At 37.1% G+C, this 19,560-nt stretch overlaps 1 protein-coding gene across 6 annotated transcripts in view; it reads left to right on the top strand.

Annotated features, from left to right (window-relative positions):
- The window catches only part of mei1 (meiotic double-stranded break formation protein 1), a 67,466-nt gene that overhangs the window by 3,106 nt on the left and 44,800 nt on the right, over positions 1–19,560 (top strand). For all 6 annotated transcript variants that reach the window (XM_078951361.1, XM_023957961.2, XM_023957960.2 and 3 more), the window contains 7 exons: positions 111–216; positions 8,991–9,200; positions 9,373–9,551; positions 11,023–11,137; positions 11,656–11,775; positions 14,968–15,067; positions 17,329–17,463. In XM_078951361.1, the coding sequence (XP_078807487.1) occupies positions 111–216; positions 8,991–9,200; positions 9,373–9,551; positions 11,023–11,137; positions 11,656–11,775; positions 14,968–15,067; positions 17,329–17,463 (965 nt within the window). The remainder of the gene's footprint in view (positions 1–110; positions 217–8,990; positions 9,201–9,372; positions 9,552–11,022; positions 11,138–11,655; positions 11,776–14,967; positions 15,068–17,328; positions 17,464–19,560) is intronic.

Here is a 19,560-nt window from a genome sequence, read left to right as displayed (position 1 = left end):
TGTGCTCCATGCTGCATAACAGATGTTTAATAACATGGGTTATGTCTCTGCAGGTTTATGTACACTTCTGTTGCGAAATATTGATTATCATTTGATACGTCCCTGTCCAGGTGAATACCCAGCTCAGTGTGAAGAGGTCTCTGCCTACATTCAGTTTCTTGGGAAACCTGGTGAAAGCAGTTCCTGAAGTGGCCCATAGCCTTGTTACGCAATATGGTAAGAAGGAATCCAGAAAATTTTCTTTTCTGTTCTTTAATTCCTTAAAAAATGTTCTTCTAACAGACTTTTCTAAAAATATTCCTGTAGCCTCTTTTGTTAAAAGACACTTTTCTTAAGATAGTTTTCAAATATTTCAAAGTTCACTTCAGGGTCATTGTAGCTTTGCACCTGGGATAATTCAGGCTGCTTCATGTTTGTAATTATTTAAAATCCTTCAGACTATTCCACTATTAGGGTTACATGTATTTTTTTCTGGTGCGAACCAATATGGAAATAATAAATATCCTTACTTTTCTCGTGGCAACATGAAGTCTATTCTCTTTTTAAATCTACTGGTAAATGACTGCATTTTTTACTTTTCTTTTTTTTTTTGTTGCTGCAAAGCCATCAAAACCTTAACAATATAGATAGTTTATTCAAAACAAATGTAAACCTTTAATTCTAACAATTTCTGTCTAGATCCGAGTCCTTTTTAGTTCTAACCGGCTTATCTAGATATCTGCTCCTTTTTTCACAAGACTTTATCATAAATATGTGTGCTCTTATTACTGGAAAGTTTTGAAAACATTAAACAAATTGAATCGTTATATTTTTCCTCCTAACTATTTGAGTTTAACTCTCCAGCTGTTGTGACCTTTTCCATGTTTTTACCTGCACTAAGCTAACTATACTTAAAATTCTGTTTGCATATCCAGTTTCACACCAGTATTTGCTGAAACATTGAGGCACTTCTTCACCCAAGCATATATAGATCTACAAAAAGTAGTACAAAGGAGGAGAATGATTGAGCTTTCCATCCCCATATCTCCTGATGCAATCAGTGCTTTAAGCGTCTTGGTGACGTCTGTATGCTCACTGAACCATAGCTTCACTCCTAATGAGCTTTGTTGGTCAGCCTGAAGCTCCTGGTTGTTGTGAGGCGTGTGTGTTATGCCTGACTACTTGTCTTTACATTCAAGAGAACCGGCATGTCTGCTGTCAAAAAGAAACCGTTATGCCCTGCCTGAAGCATGTCCACACATTTGTGTTCATGGGGTTTACAAGCTCCTTTCAGGAGACCCATGCAGGTTTTTTTTTTCTCTGTGACAAGATGTGGGCTGCAATTATTGACGGTGTGTATCTGTCTGTGGCCTGTCACTCAACGATCTCTGTGGGCCTGTTTGGACTAACGACAAACAGCAGGGCAACGACAACACAAACTCAACTCCCAACAGATCGGACTCTTTCTTAGACTCGGGGCTTGTCATCTCGGCAAAATAATGAACCCCTGACTTTTTTTTATTCTTCTTACATCTTTGCTGCCTTTTCTGTTTTTGTTTGATTTGTTGGCGTTTCAGACTTTCAGTTTGGATCTGTAGAGTGGTTGTGGGCAAATTGCAGGGGCACTAAAAAGGAAGCTTTAGAAAAAAAGGAGAGGAAATTAGTAGAAAAACAAACAAGGGAGATGAGAGCAGGAAATAGCACATTAGGCCTGAAGTCCATTTATATACATGTCTATTTTTCCCCTCGAAATTTGAAGAAAGCTGCAAACATTTGAGGCCATTGGACTAAAAATGAAAATAATTTTTTACTATGTTATTTTAAAGAGATGCGTGGATTACTTGGCCAGGAAGCGGGAATCAACCGTTACCATCACTGACCAGCTAAACAGCGCCTGGCACTTTTGATGTTTCCTTCTGCTTCCTTGCCTTTTGTAAATTCTTTGTTGGCAGTTTAAATAAAGCTGGACGTCATACAAACCAACCCAGACTACACCTTAACTAACATTCAAACAGGCGTACTGAAATATAAACATCAGATGTCAGAACTTACAGAAAGTGTTCCTATATTAAGCAGCTTTTCCTAGTGGCAAATTTTGGGACTTTTTCAGCCTTAAAAACTGTTGATACACTTATTAATCACAAATAGTCACATGAGCTGCTGTGCAACTGCTCCTGTCCTCTGTGCAATAACAGTAGAGACCATAACGTTTAGAGGGGGACCAGTCTTACCCTTTTTGTGCAGCAGAGCTTTGCCGCTGCAGCCGAAGCAAAAGACATTTACTTCTCTTTGTCCACTTTTTATGCCTAGACTGAAGTTAGATTGAATTGCACATCGATGTTGCTGCTGCCTGGTCCTAATTTGAACAGCGTGGAAACATAAAGATGCACAACTTTATTATGTTAATTATCTGAGAAATGTACAAAAGAAATCAGGAAGTTATCTGAGTGTTTTTAAGTTGTTAAATAAAAGACTATTGCAGAAAAATGGACAGGGAAATCAAAAATCAAAGCAAAAAAACCTTTACCTTGAAAATCTAAAGTAAAAAAAAAAAAAATGGTTTTAATATAATGATCTTAAAAAGAGCGTGTTGGTTTTTGTGCTGCTGTCATTTTTAATATGTAGAAAATATGAAGCTGTAAAAAAGGTTTACCAGCAGGTCAAACAATAAGAAAATGTAGAAGTATTCAGAAAAGCCCAAGTACTTTTTGTTGTGTTGTTTTAAACTGAAACAGGACTTTAAAAACAAATTATAATAGTATTGTTGATTTTCCTAATTCAGTTGAACCACGTTTGTCTGACTAACTGTTGTATTTTTCATTCACTTTTTTTCTTCCCTGATTTTCTTCCCTGTTCTTCGTACAGTTTTGGGATTAATAAATAACAAAAACAGCACAAAAAATCAGTTTGTCTGTTTTTAAATTAAGAGTAGGTACGTAGTTTTAGTTTGAAGTAAACATGTGCTTTGCTGAACATAAAAAAAAATAAAAAGAATATATTGCAGACATGAAAATATGTCTGTGCTGAATACACCTAATTAATACAGATTATTTAACACACACCGCCTTAATTCTTTTAAAAAAATCAAAAATAATCTACTGCAGGAGGCCTCTTTTTTCCGATCAAATATTGTATTTGTTTAATATTTATTTTAATCTCCATAAATGTGATAATACTGCTTTTTTTGTTGGTGAGGTCATTTCAAGTGTTCCGGTTTGATCATTTAAAGAGGAGAATATAACAAAACATGAAGTACCTCTGAATATACAGCAATGCTCCCTAGAAGGGAATCACTACCTTGTTCATTTTTAACCTATGGCAGAGCAGCAGCAGCATTGGATGACATGATATTGTAGAGTTGAACTAGTTGAAGTGGCCACTAAATGCTCTTTATACATTCACACTGGACAGTGGGAGTTAATATAAACAGAGCTAGTGAGAGATGTTTGGTTAAATGCAGTTATGTGGACAGCAGGAAAGGACAGAAAGCAGACCCCAGGGGGAATGGAGTGGAAAACACTTTGTGTCTCAGTGTTCTGGCAAACACAGAAATAAACTTTGTTAAGAAAAGCAAAGAGAAAAAACAAAGCTTTCTATTTTCTCTGTTTCTGTTTGTACAGCCAGTGTTTGTGTACTTTGGGAAATGCGGTGCTTAAACAAAATTCGCATTTCTTTTGTTCGTCTTTGAGAACTTAGCCTCTCATTCTCTTCTCCTTCATTCACTCTCGCCTTTCTTGATGTCTGGCTCTCATCTTCGCCACCTTAAATTCTCTGGTTTAAATCAAACATGTCTGGAGGCCTTCTGTGCCTCACATGGGGTTTGATGTGCCTCACAGAGCAGCCTCTGCTCTCCTTCTCTGTCATCTCTGCTTTTTTTCTGCCAAACGAAGGCCGTTATTCTGACAACTTCTTTTTTTGTGCTGCCGTGTTGTTTATCTCTTCTTAACTTCTTACTTTACATTTACCAATGGCACATTTACATTTATATTCTCAACTGTTTTGTACTGAATGTTTTTTCCCCTGTTTTTCCATATTAATTTATTAGCATATAATACAATCTTATTAGAATTCTAATATGAGTATAAAAGCTTTTGTGAAGGACATTTGTATTAATAAAAAACAGTGGTATTTTAAATTGTGTCTAGGCAACTATTACTGTCACAGCTCTTTTATCACAAAGGCTTATGTTAAATCTCACCTTTGTTTAAAAGATTACATAATCCATATTTAAGTTGGAAGCTTTTGCCAACATTTATGAGTATAAAACATTACACGTTAAAAAAGAAAACGGTTTCTGGATGGATTTTCCTCCTTGCTTGATTAGAAAATCATTTCTGATCCTTTTTTCTCATTATTACGTATTCTAAGTTGAACATTTTCAGTATAGTTTCCAGTCAGAAGGGGCTTTCCGGACAAGTTCACCTCAAGGTCACATTTTACCGTTCTCGCCAAATGCTTCATCTCAAGCCTCAGTTAGCAGGTCAAACGCTATCGTTTATGACAGTGCTAACAAAAAGAGAACGCCGCCTCTTTGTAAGAACAACATGGCATCGGTGCTGCTGGAACAATGTTCTTTGGATAGACTTGGCCATTGTACAGATACTTGGTCACAATGTGCAACACAAACACTACATAGTTGCTCTCCAGCATGGTGGTGGAGGGGTTCTTTAGCCGCTGCGTGACCCGGGGACTTAGTGGTGATCGAGACTACTGTGAATGTATCTGTTTTTCAAAATGTATGAACCTTAAAGACCCACTCCAAAGAAAATTGTGTTTTTGGTAGGCCTGCACAATAAATCGCAAATTTATCGTTTTTGCGTTATCAAGCTGTGCAGTATTCATATCACAAAATATGGCGAAAATTGCAATTAATGGTTACCTTAAATGTGCTAAAACAATCTTATGGCAGCTTGAATGATTTAATGAATCGTATAAAATCCTTTGTTGACCAATCGGATGGAGCCCTTTTAGGTTAGATGCTCGCCTCCCATGTAGACGAGGGTCATTTTGGGTATAATTTAAGTTATGTTGACTCTTATTTAAATTAAAGTGTAGCATTGAAATGGAAATTATGTTTTTGGTTGTTTTGCCGTTTGTTCATGTATCACAAGTTATATCGTCATCGCATATTGATCACTAATATCGCAAATTGCGAGTTTTCCTCAAGTCATGCTGCTTTAGGTGTTGGTGTTCATAACATGTTCTTGTAGCATTTTTCTGACGATGAAGGACATTTATTATATATATGTAGAAAATTAAGCTTAAAATATCATTTCTGAGTATTTATTTATGTAAATTATTCTGAATCAGGAGCAGACGAAAAAATGCCATTTGAAAAAGTATTAAAAATATGTCGGGCGGGCCACAAGCTCCCTGCTCCGAGTTCTCAGCAATAGGAAAGGAAAAGGGGGGCGGGGTTGCTCTATGCAAATGCCAAAGTCCAAGGTGAATGTCTAATGAACCACTGCCGAAACTATTGCAGAAACTATGTCCTAGAAAAAGACAAAGGTTTTTTTATTTTGGCAAAAAATGACATATTATTAATAAAAAGACCACTGGGAACGCTTTTACAAAAGATCAAAAGATGATCACAGTGTGACTTTAAGTAAACTACTCAAACCTGAAGAACAAAACCACTTTTATTATGAAGTCCAATGTTTATCTTTTCCATTTTGATATTTAAAAGGGTGATTCCATTTTGGTTTGGTGCTTGCTGATTAAAATACGTTATAAACAGCTATAGGATGGCCACATTCATATTGCATATAATGCTTGGATTTGTACAGCCATACAGTTGGAGGCGAATGAATCCTCTCTTACTGTGTTTTGTCTTTTTCCATGGGTGGTTCCTGTGTTCTCTCTTTGTTTTCTTTCTCCTGAAATGAAGTCATTCTTCTTCTGGTGGACATCCCTCTTGGAAGAGTTGTTTATTTCTGCAGTTCTCTGAGAAAAGTACCACATTTTGCTCTTTGTTTTTTATTTATTGTTTTTATTCTTTTTTTCTTTTTATTTGGGTAGTGAAAACATATTCAATCATGAAAAATAGAACATCAAGATGTTCACAAACCCTTCTTTTCTTTTTAACATCACAACATAAACAGGCAGCAGGTTAAAATAAATAAAAAGGGGGCTTCCTTTATCACCAGTGGCAAAAAAGTCTAGTACAGGTTTTTCACTTTTAACCAGAACAGAGTTTAATCCAGGGAGAGATCAGTCTTATCCAGAACTGGTTGCCAGATTTTTTGGAACTCCTCAATATTGTCATGAAGGGAATGCGGTAGTCTTTCCAGAGGAAGAATCTTCTAAACCTCTCTGTATCAGTCCTCTATGGTCAGAGTGTCCTTGGAAATCCAGAATATCAGAACGTTTTTTTTCTTGCTTCAAACAGAAGAATTTTAATTCGCTTGGCATTGTGTTTGTACCTAGCGCCATCCACTTTAGTGCCAAGAACACAGAAAGGTTAAGAGTTCTACACTGTATCCCAGCAGTATTGTCACTTCATTTTATGTTTCAGTCCAGTATTCTTGTATCCCACTACATTTCCACAGCACGTGTGCGTATTTACCTATTTCACTGTTACACTTGCAGCAGTAGGGAGAGTCTAAGCCCAGTTTGGTCCTCAGCAATGGTGTAAAAGGGAGTCTGTGTGATATTTTAAATTGTGTTTCTCTATGTGAGTTTGAAGTTAGGAGTTTTAGCGTGTTCTCTATCAGATGGCTCCACTCATCGTCACTTATTTCTTTTCGTAAGTCAGTCTGCCACGGCCTTTTTGAGGTAATCTGTGGAATGGGTAATGTTTGAAGAGAAGTTTCTATAAATGTGGGAGATGAATCTTGTAGCTTGGGCGAGTGTGTTGTTCTGGGTATGTAATGTCTGATCTGCAAGTACCGAAAAAAGTGGGATGGGGCAGAGGATATCTATTCTTTAAGGCTTCGAAGGATTCCATTGCATTCCCATTATAGAGTTTGCCAAGTTGGTCCAAGCCTTTCTCATGCCAGAGTTTGAAGGCAATGTCGTGACATGATGGGATCAAATCTGGGTTCTTATACAGTACAGACCAAAGGTTTGGACACACCTTCTCATTCAAATGAATGGGAAGGTGTGTCCAAACTTTTGGTCTGTACTGTATTTAGGGGTTAATGTAGAAAAGGGTTTTTTTAGTTGAAAGAAAAGTAACATTTTGTACCATGTATTCAAAGTGTGTTAGTGTTTTATTTTTAAGATTCTCAACTATTCCTTAGCCACTTATATTTTAGTATTTTTATCCAGTTAAATAAAATATTGAGTCATTTAATCTTTATTCCAATTTTGCTGTCCAGTTGTGCCTCAACCCTATTCACTAAAGTTAAAACCCAACCCTATATTTTCTGTGTCGGCATCCTAGTGCATCTTTACTGCCAAGTCAATAAAATCAGAGCATTTTTGGAGTTAAAAGCAAACACAGAAGCCGTATTTGGACAGAAAACAACAGCAGTGGTGTGAAACTCAGCAGGGATAAATTTTGAGTTTCAACTCATCATTTGGTGTCCATGTTAAATAAAAATGTGGAAGGTGTGATGAAGGATGCAGCTGCTTGCATTGTCAGCACTATCACTAATCTCTTAGCAGAAAGCCTCACATTGGCAGCAGCAGTAGCAGTAAAGCAGGGGCTTGTGGGTTAACTGCCTAAAAGCACACCCACCTTTTTACACAGCAATGAAAGTATTTCCACAATCTATAAAATGTTTGGATCAAAACCCTTTGATTCCAGAGTTTAAAAGAAAGTCAGTCACTTTTTACATTTTTTATTTATTGTGTGAGTGTTTTAATAGATCTTTTGATCTATTTTAAAAGCGTTTCTTGTGGGCTTTTAATTATGATTATGTTGTTTTTGGCCAAAATAGAAATAAGATCCCTGTGTCGTTTTAGTAGCTCATTAGAAATTCAACTCTGCGTTGTGGGCGGACCGATGGAACAGAGAAACTTCGCCCCCTCTTCCCCTCCCCTTTGCTTAGAGCTCATGTCAATCAAACTTTCTTTTTTTGGTAACATGCTGCTAGCTTACAGCCCCACACACCCCCGACCTAACATTACGGTGCAACAAAAATGACGAGCAAATTTGGAGCTATCCAGATTCCAGCCCAGACGAGGAAAACAAAGACATTAACAGATCTATTTGTCTGTAAGTGGATGCATCAGAATGGAGCAGAGCAGGGAGCGCGTGGCCTGAACTTCTGATTTTCTACGTAAGAATTCGATCTTTTTTAAACTGCAACTTTTTCATCTGCTCTTGAGTAGTACAATTTTCAGGCAATTTTAAGCTTAATTTTCTTGATACATGTCCTCCATCATCAGAAAAATGCCACAAGAACTGACATCATTTTCATCTGTGAAGTCTTTAGTTTTTATTTTGGTTTTTCAAGTTGAAAAATGTTTCTATTATCTTCAGCGCTTTGTGTTACATGTTTATGAAGAGTCTTATACAAATAAAGTTCAATGTGATTAAATGTACCGGTAGTTTCTATGAGATTTTTAGCACTTTGGCTGTGATAAAATCTGGGCCTGTGCTTTTTATTGATACATTTATTTTCACCTCTTATGGGTAATATCCATTAAAAGAGGAGAAATTAAGTAGATTTAAAATCTTAAATAAAACCAGAGACAATCTTAGGTTTATGAAAAAAAACCTAAATCTATTGATTTCTTGGTGTAATAACAAAACACTTTGATTAAAATAGCTCTTGTCATTTTCATAACTCTCACTGTTGCTTTGTAATTAGTTGTTGCCCAATAATATTGCTTTTATTGTTTCTTCTGGTACATTTTTTAATAATATGCTTTCATCCAGCATCTTCCTGACAGTCACATTAATCTCATTAATCGCAGTTTTGTGCCAAAATGACAGTTTAGAATTTATTTATTCTGTGGAGTGTTTGGAAATACATTTATTTGCTTTTGTTTATGCACTCCTACTGTCTCAATGATGACTTTTCTTGCATTGTGATTTAGACGTTTTGATTACTCTCCATTAGTTCCTCTGCTGGACCATCTATGCTCAGCCCTGCTGCACCCGGATGAAGCTCTGAAGACTTCGCTGGTGTATATCTGGCTGCTGCTGCTGGAAGCCCCTGGAGGCACTGCAGCCCGATTCCTGCCCACTGCCACCAGGGAAAGATTGTGTGTCCTCTTGTTGCAGACTTTTGACAATGCTGGCTCAGAAAAGCTCATCAGAAACTGTGCTGGTAAGAAATAACCCTCCATCCTTCATTCTATTCATATATCATTGGTTCATTTTTTTTCAACTGATGGATGCACCTATTGCTAAGATACTACATCCCAGGAACTGCTTTGCTGCAGTGTGTACATAACTGTTTAAAGTGGGTCTGTTTTTGCGGCTTGTCTTTGATCCGTCAGGGCTCCTCTGGCAGCTGGTGAAGCAAAGTGCGGCAGTGTCAGTTCTAATGAACGGTCCTCGCAGTCAGTTCATGTGCCATGAGAACCAGGACTCCCTCGCCAACAACAGCCAGATCCTGACTCCAAACCAAGAGCAACAGCCCGCTGACCACTGCCCCCTGCCTCTTCTGCTGAAAAAGGTCTTTGTGTAAACATCCTGCTCCCCCCCCCTGCCCAGAACCTGCACTCTGGCACTGACAACAATCAGAACAAAAAAACTTTAGTCCCTTTGAGAGGGAATTTAGTTAGGGTCTTACACTAGATAAATATTTGTGTTTCATGTCTGGGAAATCCCTGCATAGATTACATTTTGTTGGATTTTCTCATTGATAGCTCATGACGTCAATGAGTTTGTTTAGGTCATGCATGTGTGATGAGTCGCTGTACCATAAAACTTTCATCTAAATAATCACCTAAATCATGGAAACTCTCCTAAAACATTATTAATCCCATCAAATAAATAAGTTTTTTTTTTAAATCGCGTTCTGTGTCAGCTAGACCAGACTAGAAACAGTTATTCACATGAATGTTCAGGGATATTCCCTTTGGCCGTTCAAACCCTAAGTTTTTGGTTTGCATTTTATGATTGTTTTGTTGGAGCCCAAACTCAAAAGGATTAATCTGATTACTATATCCATAAGCTTTGTGGGACGAAGGGTGCCTTCTTTCCTTTTGGGAGCTTTTATTTAATGAGTCTTTTTCATTCTGTTGAAATAAAATTTACCATCAGCCCAGATGACACATTTTATGAGAACGATAACGAGCAGTGAGTGTTCAGTTCTTTCCCCAATGAGGGAAAACTGTTAACATGTTTAAAGAACTTCATGGACAGTTTAATTAAATAATGCAAATAACATAAATGTGCTCTTAATCTACACTTTACCATTTGCAACAGTGGTTTTCAACAGTCACATGCTGGCACACTAGTGAAATTTGTCTCAATGGGTTATAATGTTCTCCAGGAGAGTGATAGATAAATAACAAATAAACTCAATGAATAAAATATTAGTATCTCTTAAGTTAGTTAAAGGTCTTTTTATTGAACATCTATTAAGTTGCCTTTTATTCTTGGCCGGCCTTTTGTTTTAGAACAATTGAAGAAAAAGTGACAGTGTTTTGATGCCATCTTTAGCTTAGTTGCATTTTTTTAAGTTTTTGAAAAATCTGAAGGCCAGTCAGTGGCTGACAAAGTAAACGAACAAAGAAAAACAAGACAGAAAAATCAAGCATTGAATATTACATGAGTAGCTCAATTATACATAATAGAATGTGTTGAATTTTTTCCAGATGTTTGGTATCGGCTTTCAGAGGCAGTGGATAATAATTTTTCATTTATTAATGACAGTTTGTAATGCGTGTCTTTATGATTTTTTTATTTGTATTTGCATAAAACAGAAATGCAGATTTTTTTTAAACATTTCCTGATACATTTGTACAGCAACTATATAGCAGCAAAGACTTTGACATAAGACAGTGTCAGTTAATATAAAGTTAATGAAAAATGCTGTTGTCTATCTCTTGTTGTCTTTTTTGACTTTGTTGCTGTTAAAACATGACAGCTTTTTTCTTTTCTAAAAGTCTTTGAAACATTGCCACACATTTGTTTTTCAGTTGCTGCTGAGCGGGGATGAGATGTTGCAGGAGCTCAGTGCCAAGTGCACTGCAGCAATTCTGGTTCATTCTCCCAGTCAGTACAGTTCTTTCTTTATCAAGGCAAATCTACCTGGTAATTCACTTCCTCCTCTGTTTTTTACTGTGTTGTAAATATTTTTTTAAGTTGGATTTATTATTCAGTATTTAAAGTCTGTATTATTCTTTAATTAATATGATCAAATCCATAACTTAATTATCCTAAAAGACAGTTCATGTTTTTTAGACAAAAAAAAAAGTTTTTTAATATAATTTATAAGAATTCACAATTTCACTAATAAAAGTAAATACAAGTTTTATTTAAAAAAGTAAAAAAAAATTAGTTAGAGTAGAAGTTTGATAAATTAATCAATATTTAATTAAATGTTCTTAGTTGGAAACTAAATTAGATTGTAAACTTGTGAATAAAAATCCAATCAATCCTGTGGTTTGGCTGTGGTATCCACCGTGATTTCTGTGATTGCTGTGGCTAATATGGATATAATCCACTGTAATTTTCCTACATAATCCATTCTTTTTAGTTCCTAGTTTAGTTAACTCTTTTAAAGGTAATATTTGTTCACTAAATAATTTCTGCTGCGTCTCCTTCTCCAGGGTTTCTGTTTGAGCGTTTGTCCTCTGGAAGCTGTGAGATGCTGTTGTGGTCCATCTACAGTTGCTTGGTGTTGCTTACTGAAGACCCGCTCTTCTTCTCCCAGTGTCACTCTGTCTATGGTGAAAGCACGCATTCAGTCTGTCAAGAACCAACAAACAATCATTGTATTTTTAGAAATGACTCCAGAACACATGAGAACTGTCACTACTGCACACTGATAAACGTCCAGCACAAATGGCAGCACTCGTCTCAAAAATGTTTTGGCATCTTGTCTGAGCATCTTTCATCTTTATCTGTGAGGGGCTGGAGTCCTCATGAGGTCTGGCGCTGAAAATTAGTTATGAGTTAAAAGTTTTACCTTGTGTTTAAACAATTATTCTACCCTCATTTAATTATTAAAGGATTTACAACTAGCATAATTTTCAGTTTGTTCAATGACCTGTTAAATTATAATTTAAAAAATAAAATCATCAAATACCAACAGGTAACAGGTCAAGCAATTTGAAAAACATCTTCGAATGACAAGCATGGATGAGTCAAACAGCTAAAGGTGTGAGAATTTGAAATAAGCATGCATATGTCAAAGGTTTACAGCCAGTTTATGCTTTCTGCTTTTAAACTGATAGACATGTAAAACATCTCATGTGCTCCTTCAGGCTGCAAGTGTTTATCATCCATGTAGAGTTAAAAAAAACTGCAAATATTTCGCTGCTAGAGACACCAGGAAACTTCTACAAGAAATAAAAAAAAACAAGATTGCTTTATTCATGTTTTTACATTGTTATCTGGCAGCAGGTCGTCATCTGTTCTATGTCTTAATGCTGAGTCTTCATTGGTTTTTTAGAATTTTAAGCCAAAGAGATTTGTGTCTATGTGTTACCAGGGTGCCTTAGTTCCTCCCTTTCTCAGCAGACTGGCTTTTGGTCACTTGTCAGGTAAACCAGATCAGCTAATTATACGGTGGCCCAGAAGGGTCACAACACAACACATTAACTTTATACACAACACACTAACTTTACACACAACACATTAACTTTACACACAACACATTAACTTTATACACAACACACTAACTTTACACACAACACACTAACTTTACACACAACACATTAACTTTACACACAACACATTAACTTAACACACAACACATTAACTCACAACACAACACAATAGCTCACAACACAACACATTAACTCACAACACATTAACTCACAACACAACACATTAACTCACAACACAATAACTCACAAGACAACACATTAACTCACAACACAACACATTAACTCAGGGAGGGAGGGAGCATGTTATTGCTACAAGAGAAGCTAGCAGCAGTGTTGCCAGAAACTTTGTCTTTACTATGGTTCTCCTTCCTCTAAACACACACAATATGAACACACACTCCTCCCTCCGCTCTGACACCCCCCTCTGTCGCTGCACGTGCGCTCCTCTCCTCTCCTTTTTTCTGCTCCGTCCTGTGTGTGCGTGTGTGTTGGGGACTGCACGTGCCTGTGTGAGAAGACGGAGCGGAAAAAAGGAGAGGAGAGGAGCGCGTGCAGCTCCCTCCACAGCTCACTGTGACATTACTTTCTGTTAGGTAGTTAGCTGCTCAGCCCAGTAGAAATTTCAGAATAAAAGCACTTCAATTGCTGCTTTACTTCCGTTGTGAGTTAATGTGTTGTGAGGTAAGTTAATGTGTTGTGTTGTGACCCTTCTGGGCCATGAGTTAATGTGTTGTGTTGTGAGTTAATGTGTTGTGTTGTGTGTTATTGTGTTGTGTTGTGAGTTAATGTGTTGTGTTGTGAGTTATTGTGTTGTGTTGTGAGTTATTGTGTTGTGTTGTGAGTTAATGTGTTGTGTTGTGAGTTAATGTGTTGTGTTGTGAGCTGTTGTGTTGTGAGTTAATGTGTTGTGTGTTGAGTTAATGTGTTGTGTGTTAAGTTAATGTGTTGTGTGTAAAGTTAGTGTGTTGTGTATGAAGTTAATGTGTTGTGTTGTGACCCTTCTGGGCCACCGTATAATTAGGTTTACATATACTTTACGAACAGTGCTGCGCTCGTCATTAAGAGGGAAGGAGGTGACAGCAGAGTCAGGCTTTCTTTGGCTTTGCTGTTTAGTTTAGCTTTTGTTTTTTTTGTTTTACTCTGCCAATCCTGGCTGGGGGCTGCACAGTGGGGTTGTGGTTAGCACTCTTGCCTAGCAGCTGGGCTATTTCTGTGTGGAGTTTGCATGTTCTTCCTTGTGCATACATGGATTTTCTTAGGCTTCCTCTCACGGGGAGGCTAATAGGTATCTCCAAACTGGCCTACGGTGTGCATGTTAGTGGGATTGTGTGGCCCTGCAACAGACTGGTAACCTGCTCAGGATGTACCCCACCTTTGCCCCAGCAGCCATATGACCATGAAAGAGATTTAGTGTGTCCTGAAGATGGAAGGTTGGAATCTTAGATGGGTTTGGTTGTTTTGGGCTGGTGATCATTGGTTTTGAAGGTTGTGTATTTGTTTTTAAAGGGCCTATATCATGCTATTCTTAAGCCTTTACTATATCCATATGATAATATATTACCTCTGCCACGGTAAAGGATGATTTTTTTTAAATGAAATAAGATTTATTTTTGCGAGTTCATTCATTTTCCTACCAGGAAGTAATCCGACTCGATCTTTCTTTCCCTCCTTGTGGGGGCCGCCCATTTCATGATGTCAACCTAGAGTCGGCCTCTGCAGTGTGTCTGTGTTTCTCCCACAAAAACAAACCCCATTGGAACTTTTGGAGAAATGGATGTTCATATTGTTCTCATAAAATGAAAGAATTTTTGCCAATCACCACTAGCTCCGCGGAGAAAGTGTGTGTGTGTCGTTTACAAATACTTCAACTTTTCTTTAAGTCTGATTTATACCTTTTTCCTATAGGTTTGAATCCTCAAATTTGGATGATTACAGTTAATTATGCTCTCGAAGTCTTACCATCTATGCAGCATGAATAGTGTCAGGAAAAGACGTGTTCAGAAGCACAGAGTTAATCTGAATGCAAGCTGTTAACACTTGGCTCTACAGCAGCTGGCTTGTTGCAGACAATTAAAACATGTATAATTATAACTATGCACCAGATGAGGGGAAGCATCTGTGTGTGTGTGTGTGTGCACGCGTAGTTAATTTACAGTCAGGAACATTTAACTCATTTCAATGCAGGAGATGTTGTTTGTTGTATGTAAGGAGTACAATGTCAAAACATTTAAAATTGGAGACGTTTTTGTAAAAGAATGTCTGTGTGTGCTTTTGTTGTTTCCTAGAGGTTGTGTTTGTGTGTTGTGCTAGGTATTGAGTCCCTGGTCAGGAGTCTGAGGCAGTCTTTACTGCTGACCAACCTGGAAGTACCACAACAAGGCTTTCTGCTTCTCACTGAAATACTGGAAAGGTGGGCTAATGTTTCACTCACCATTTAAATTAAAAAAGTTTTGGAGTTTGTAGAAGTTGCCTGTTTTGAAGTTTAATTTTGTTTTCTGTGTGTTTTTTTTAAAGCATTTTGCTGTGATTTGCACCTTTGCTAATTATTATGTCACTGGATCTTAGCCTTTATGCTGTGAAGAAAGACAAGTCAATTTAAAGGACATGCACAGCTGCAGCCCAATACTCTGTTAGCTTCACCAAATTACAGTTCTAATGGTTGTCTGACTATCTTCTTTAAACCCAGCAAGGTAGCAGTTCATACTTAATTAGTTGTAATACACAAAAGCCCAAACGCAAAAGAGAAAACGTCAGACTCAGCAATAACCCTGAAAAAAAATCTATGACAGTCATTGACCCGCACTGCTACAACCACTGAATCTAGCTTCTGCAAAGCACTGTAGCAGTCAGTATGATCATGCTAACAGCAGACAACCAAGACATTATAGGAAAAATGCCTGTTCTGTTGTAAAGGAACAAAAGCTGCTCAGGAAACATTTACCGTGAAGCGTGACGATACAGATGAAATTGGCTCTCTCCAGCCATTTTGAGAGCGTTGCACATTTCTTAAGTGATTGTGGATTTACATAATTTACATGGATGAAAACTTATTTATATATACATAAATATGAAAAACAAGTGGGTCTTGTAGTTTACTTGCCAAGCCTGCCTTAAAACTCTCAGAAAATAAACCTATTGAATTGCCTTATGCTCTACACTGCACTGTTATTGAAGATTGATTTTTGAATACAGCTGTAATAGTTCTACAGCTACGATGGTGAACATAAAAACTGAATGGTTCCAAGAGGACTATGCAAGGACCCCTTTGAAAAAATCCTCAAAGTTTGACAATGTTTAGCTTGTTTATTAAATCTGATTCTTCTTACTATACAGTTATATACATCAGCCTGTTAGAAATGTGTTGGCTTTTCAGAAAATGGCCTATTTATTACATGTTTATGTGGCAAAAGGTTTGTTGTTGCATCAAAGTCTGACAAGCAAATAATTAAATGAATGTAAAATTCCAGTAAAATAAATGAAAATGAATTTTAAAATTTATACTAATTAAAAAAATAATTTATTGCAGATGCTGAATAAACCAAAGTAGTTTTCCTTCTTTTGTGAACTTATCATACTATGATAGGAATCAAACCAGCTGATAATGACTAAAATGACATTAAATGGTGTTGATGAATTTTTTTTAATTATTTATCAATATTATTGCTTTTCAAAATCATTTTATTTACCGCTCCTGTGAGTTCAGCACTCGTCTAAGCATGACTGTGTGCTTACACGTCGATGTGCTTTATGTGGCATTTAGACTGCTCTGTGCAACTATTATGGCAACAGTGATCCGGTTTACAACTTCTGTGCAGCTGATTATAGGGACGTGCTGTGGCAGACTTTGTTACACCAAGAGGTCAAGACAGGAGCGTTAAAAGAGAAAAGAGAAACTATTGTCTGTATGAAAGTAAATGACATAGACTGAGTAGAAAAATGTCTTTTGCTGAAAAATCTGCTGCAAAAAATGCTGATTACCCACCAATATTACCAATATTATTGTTTTTTTCATTCGATGGAAGATGATGTTTATTGATTCCATGGAGGGGAAATTCAATTTAAACAACATGTTTGTGGCGAAACAGTGAAGTGCAAAGACTGGAAATTTAAAATGTGCAAAAAACTAAATGTGGAAATGTTTACAATATACAATTATTTAGAATATACATACATAGAAAAAAATACCAGAACCAGAAAAAGGAGTGCACTGAATAAACGAATAAATCGTGATTTGCATTTTGAATGTGCAGTTAGACTGTTGAGTTGTAGAGTCTAACAGCAGTTTGTAAGAAAGAGCTGAAGTACTGCTCCTTCCAACGCGGAGGGTAAAACAGTCTGAAGGAGCTACTCAGTCAGCACCTCCACTGTCTGATGTAGTGGGTGAGAGGTGTTGTCCACTACCTGGACAGAGTTGAGCGGAGTTCCCTGGACAAAACCGTCCCTCCTGACTAGCTAAACATGTGGTACGGCATGAAAATGCCCTCTTTTCCTTTGCCAGCTTTTGGGAAGGGTTCCGCACAACCATATCTGCTATAGTAAAACAGATCTGACGACAGTAAACCTGGAGGGATTTATCGAAGGTTTCTTTTTTTGCACACATATTATGCTCTTACTGATTAATCTGTTCTGATTAATTGGAGGTGCTCTCTTTGTTTTTTTTGTTCCGGACAGACAGCCTCCAGGTTTGCACCTGTTCCCCGGTGGCTCAGGGTTTGCGGCAGTCGCAGAGGCTGTGTCAGCTGGAGTCTCCTGCCCCGGCCTGCAGGTAGCCACCCAGGCTGTCAGTGCTGCTGCAGCTTTGCTCAGGTACACACAAACCTGTAGAGATGTAGATGTATTTCATGTTATCAAAATGTTCTTTCAAATATGTTTTAATGATCTGACCGGAATTTTTTGAAAGACAAAACACAAGTGGTCCATATTTCAACATTCTTGTTCGACAGCCTAATACAAAACATTAGCTCCAGAAAAACATCTTCATCAGCATATCAGCTTTTACTACATGGTGGTAGTCGTATGATGGTCTGAGGATGGTTTACTTCACAATCTGGAAGACTTTTGTTAATAGAATGTTTGCTGAAGAGCATTTAAGATGCTGCAGGGTGATCTTACAAAGGTAGTGCATGTCTGAAAAAAAAGCTTAATTACAAAAACTCACCACCCTGCTTTGAAAAAATCAGAATGAGTGTCCGTTATAGCCAACGTTTGATGACAGTTGTTGCTGCTGTACAAAACCAAACTGTTGCTCTATTTTTTCCACATCATTTAACTCCTTTTTTAAACAAAATAACACATTTTGATTCATGTCTACCTGTGTTGTCATTGTATAACATTTAATTTTTTTAATTTGAAATACGGTGGTCCATTTTGGAAGTTATGCTAAAAAAATAACACAAAGGAGAAATGTGCAAATTAGCCAATTATTATTTTTACAATAATTGCAGAGATTTTAAGACTGCAAAACTTTTCTCAGACAGACATGAACATTTTCACACTTTTCTCTCTCGTTTAAACTCAAAGTTCAAATCTATATTGAAAATATTTCCAGTATTATAGAATGAAAACTTAAATCTAACCACAATCAGAGATTTATATAATTTTGGCAACGCTGAGCACATTCTGTACTAAAGACGTGGCAGGGAGGAGAGTTATCAAATATGCTGTTACAAAAAGAAAGTATGCACACTAACACAAAAGAACAAAAGAAAACCTGCAAAACAGCAAGGTCCCGGTTGGGGCCACTGCACTCAAAAACTTTATTCTGCCATTTTAACAACAGGACTTTTAATAATATTTTTAAAGGGTTAACTTAAAATGATGGCCTTTGTTCTGCGTAGAATAAGTTACACAATGGTTAATAAATGAAGAAGAATATTATTAAAACATAACATTGTTAAGCTTAGTCAGCTGTGTTTTTAAATGAGCCAAATCCTCTAAAAGGTTTGTGCTGTAAGAGCAGCTTAGGATACAACAGTCCCAATCAGAACTGAAGGATTTAGTCTGATATGGTTCTGGTTTGGACTTATCCAGAGCTGAATGAATCACAGAAGCCATAATCACTCTCAATTCTCAAAATAGGTTAGAGCTTGAGGCTGTTTTTATTAGTGCTGTTTATGTGATTAGAAAAAGCACGGCAATGAGGATTTAAGGTAATCAGGCATGTTCAAGTGCTCTACGGTCTATACTGTAGATGTGGACTTGCTATTTATTGAGAAAATTCTTTAAAACCAATTTTTCCATCAACCTACCACGCATTCAAGCAAGCGGTTTCTCTCCCTTCAGGATATCGACTGTGTGGGATGTCCAATAAATTAAATTTGTTCAGCTAATTCTCAAATCCAGTGGCCAACCACAAATAAACAAAACAGAGCTGATTATTATGTCTGTTCAGCTTTATTTATTGCTTTAATCTAGAGACTGCTGTGACATCTCTTGAAACGGTTACAGCTGATTGAACTCCCTGATGAAGTTCTTTTCAACATTAACAGTGTGTGTGCTTCATCATCACTCCTGTCGTTCATTCTGCCATTTATAGTTCAGTCTTAGGGCAAATTCTGACTCGAGAAAGAAACAAAAAATTAAATATTAGGGTTACAATACACTACAGACCATATAAGAGAACTGGACTGAGTGGACGCCCCCACACACACAAATAAGCAGCTATTATTCAGTCATATTTGTCAGAATAACCCTTCTTGCGCTACTTCCTTTTTTACATTTGTTGCTAATCCTAATTTTTTTTTCATAATATTTTTCATGTGGTGCAAGTTATTCAAGTTATAAACTGACCAGTCAGATGACTTAATAAAAGTAGGCGGTGCCTGCTGGCCCCCACGTCTGATTGACAGATCTCCCAAGTGGTAGGTGTGTTGGCCATCCAACCAGCTCACTCCTGATTGGCGA

This window comes from Oryzias latipes, chromosome 8 (genome assembly GCF_053564925.1).
Source record: "Oryzias latipes strain Hd-rR chromosome 8, Olatipes_Hd-rR_3.1".
NCBI lineage: Eukaryota > Metazoa > Chordata > Actinopteri > Beloniformes > Adrianichthyidae > Oryzias > Oryzias latipes.
Note: the sequence above shows the minus strand (reverse complement) of the source record. Positions and strands in the feature narration are given on the sequence as shown.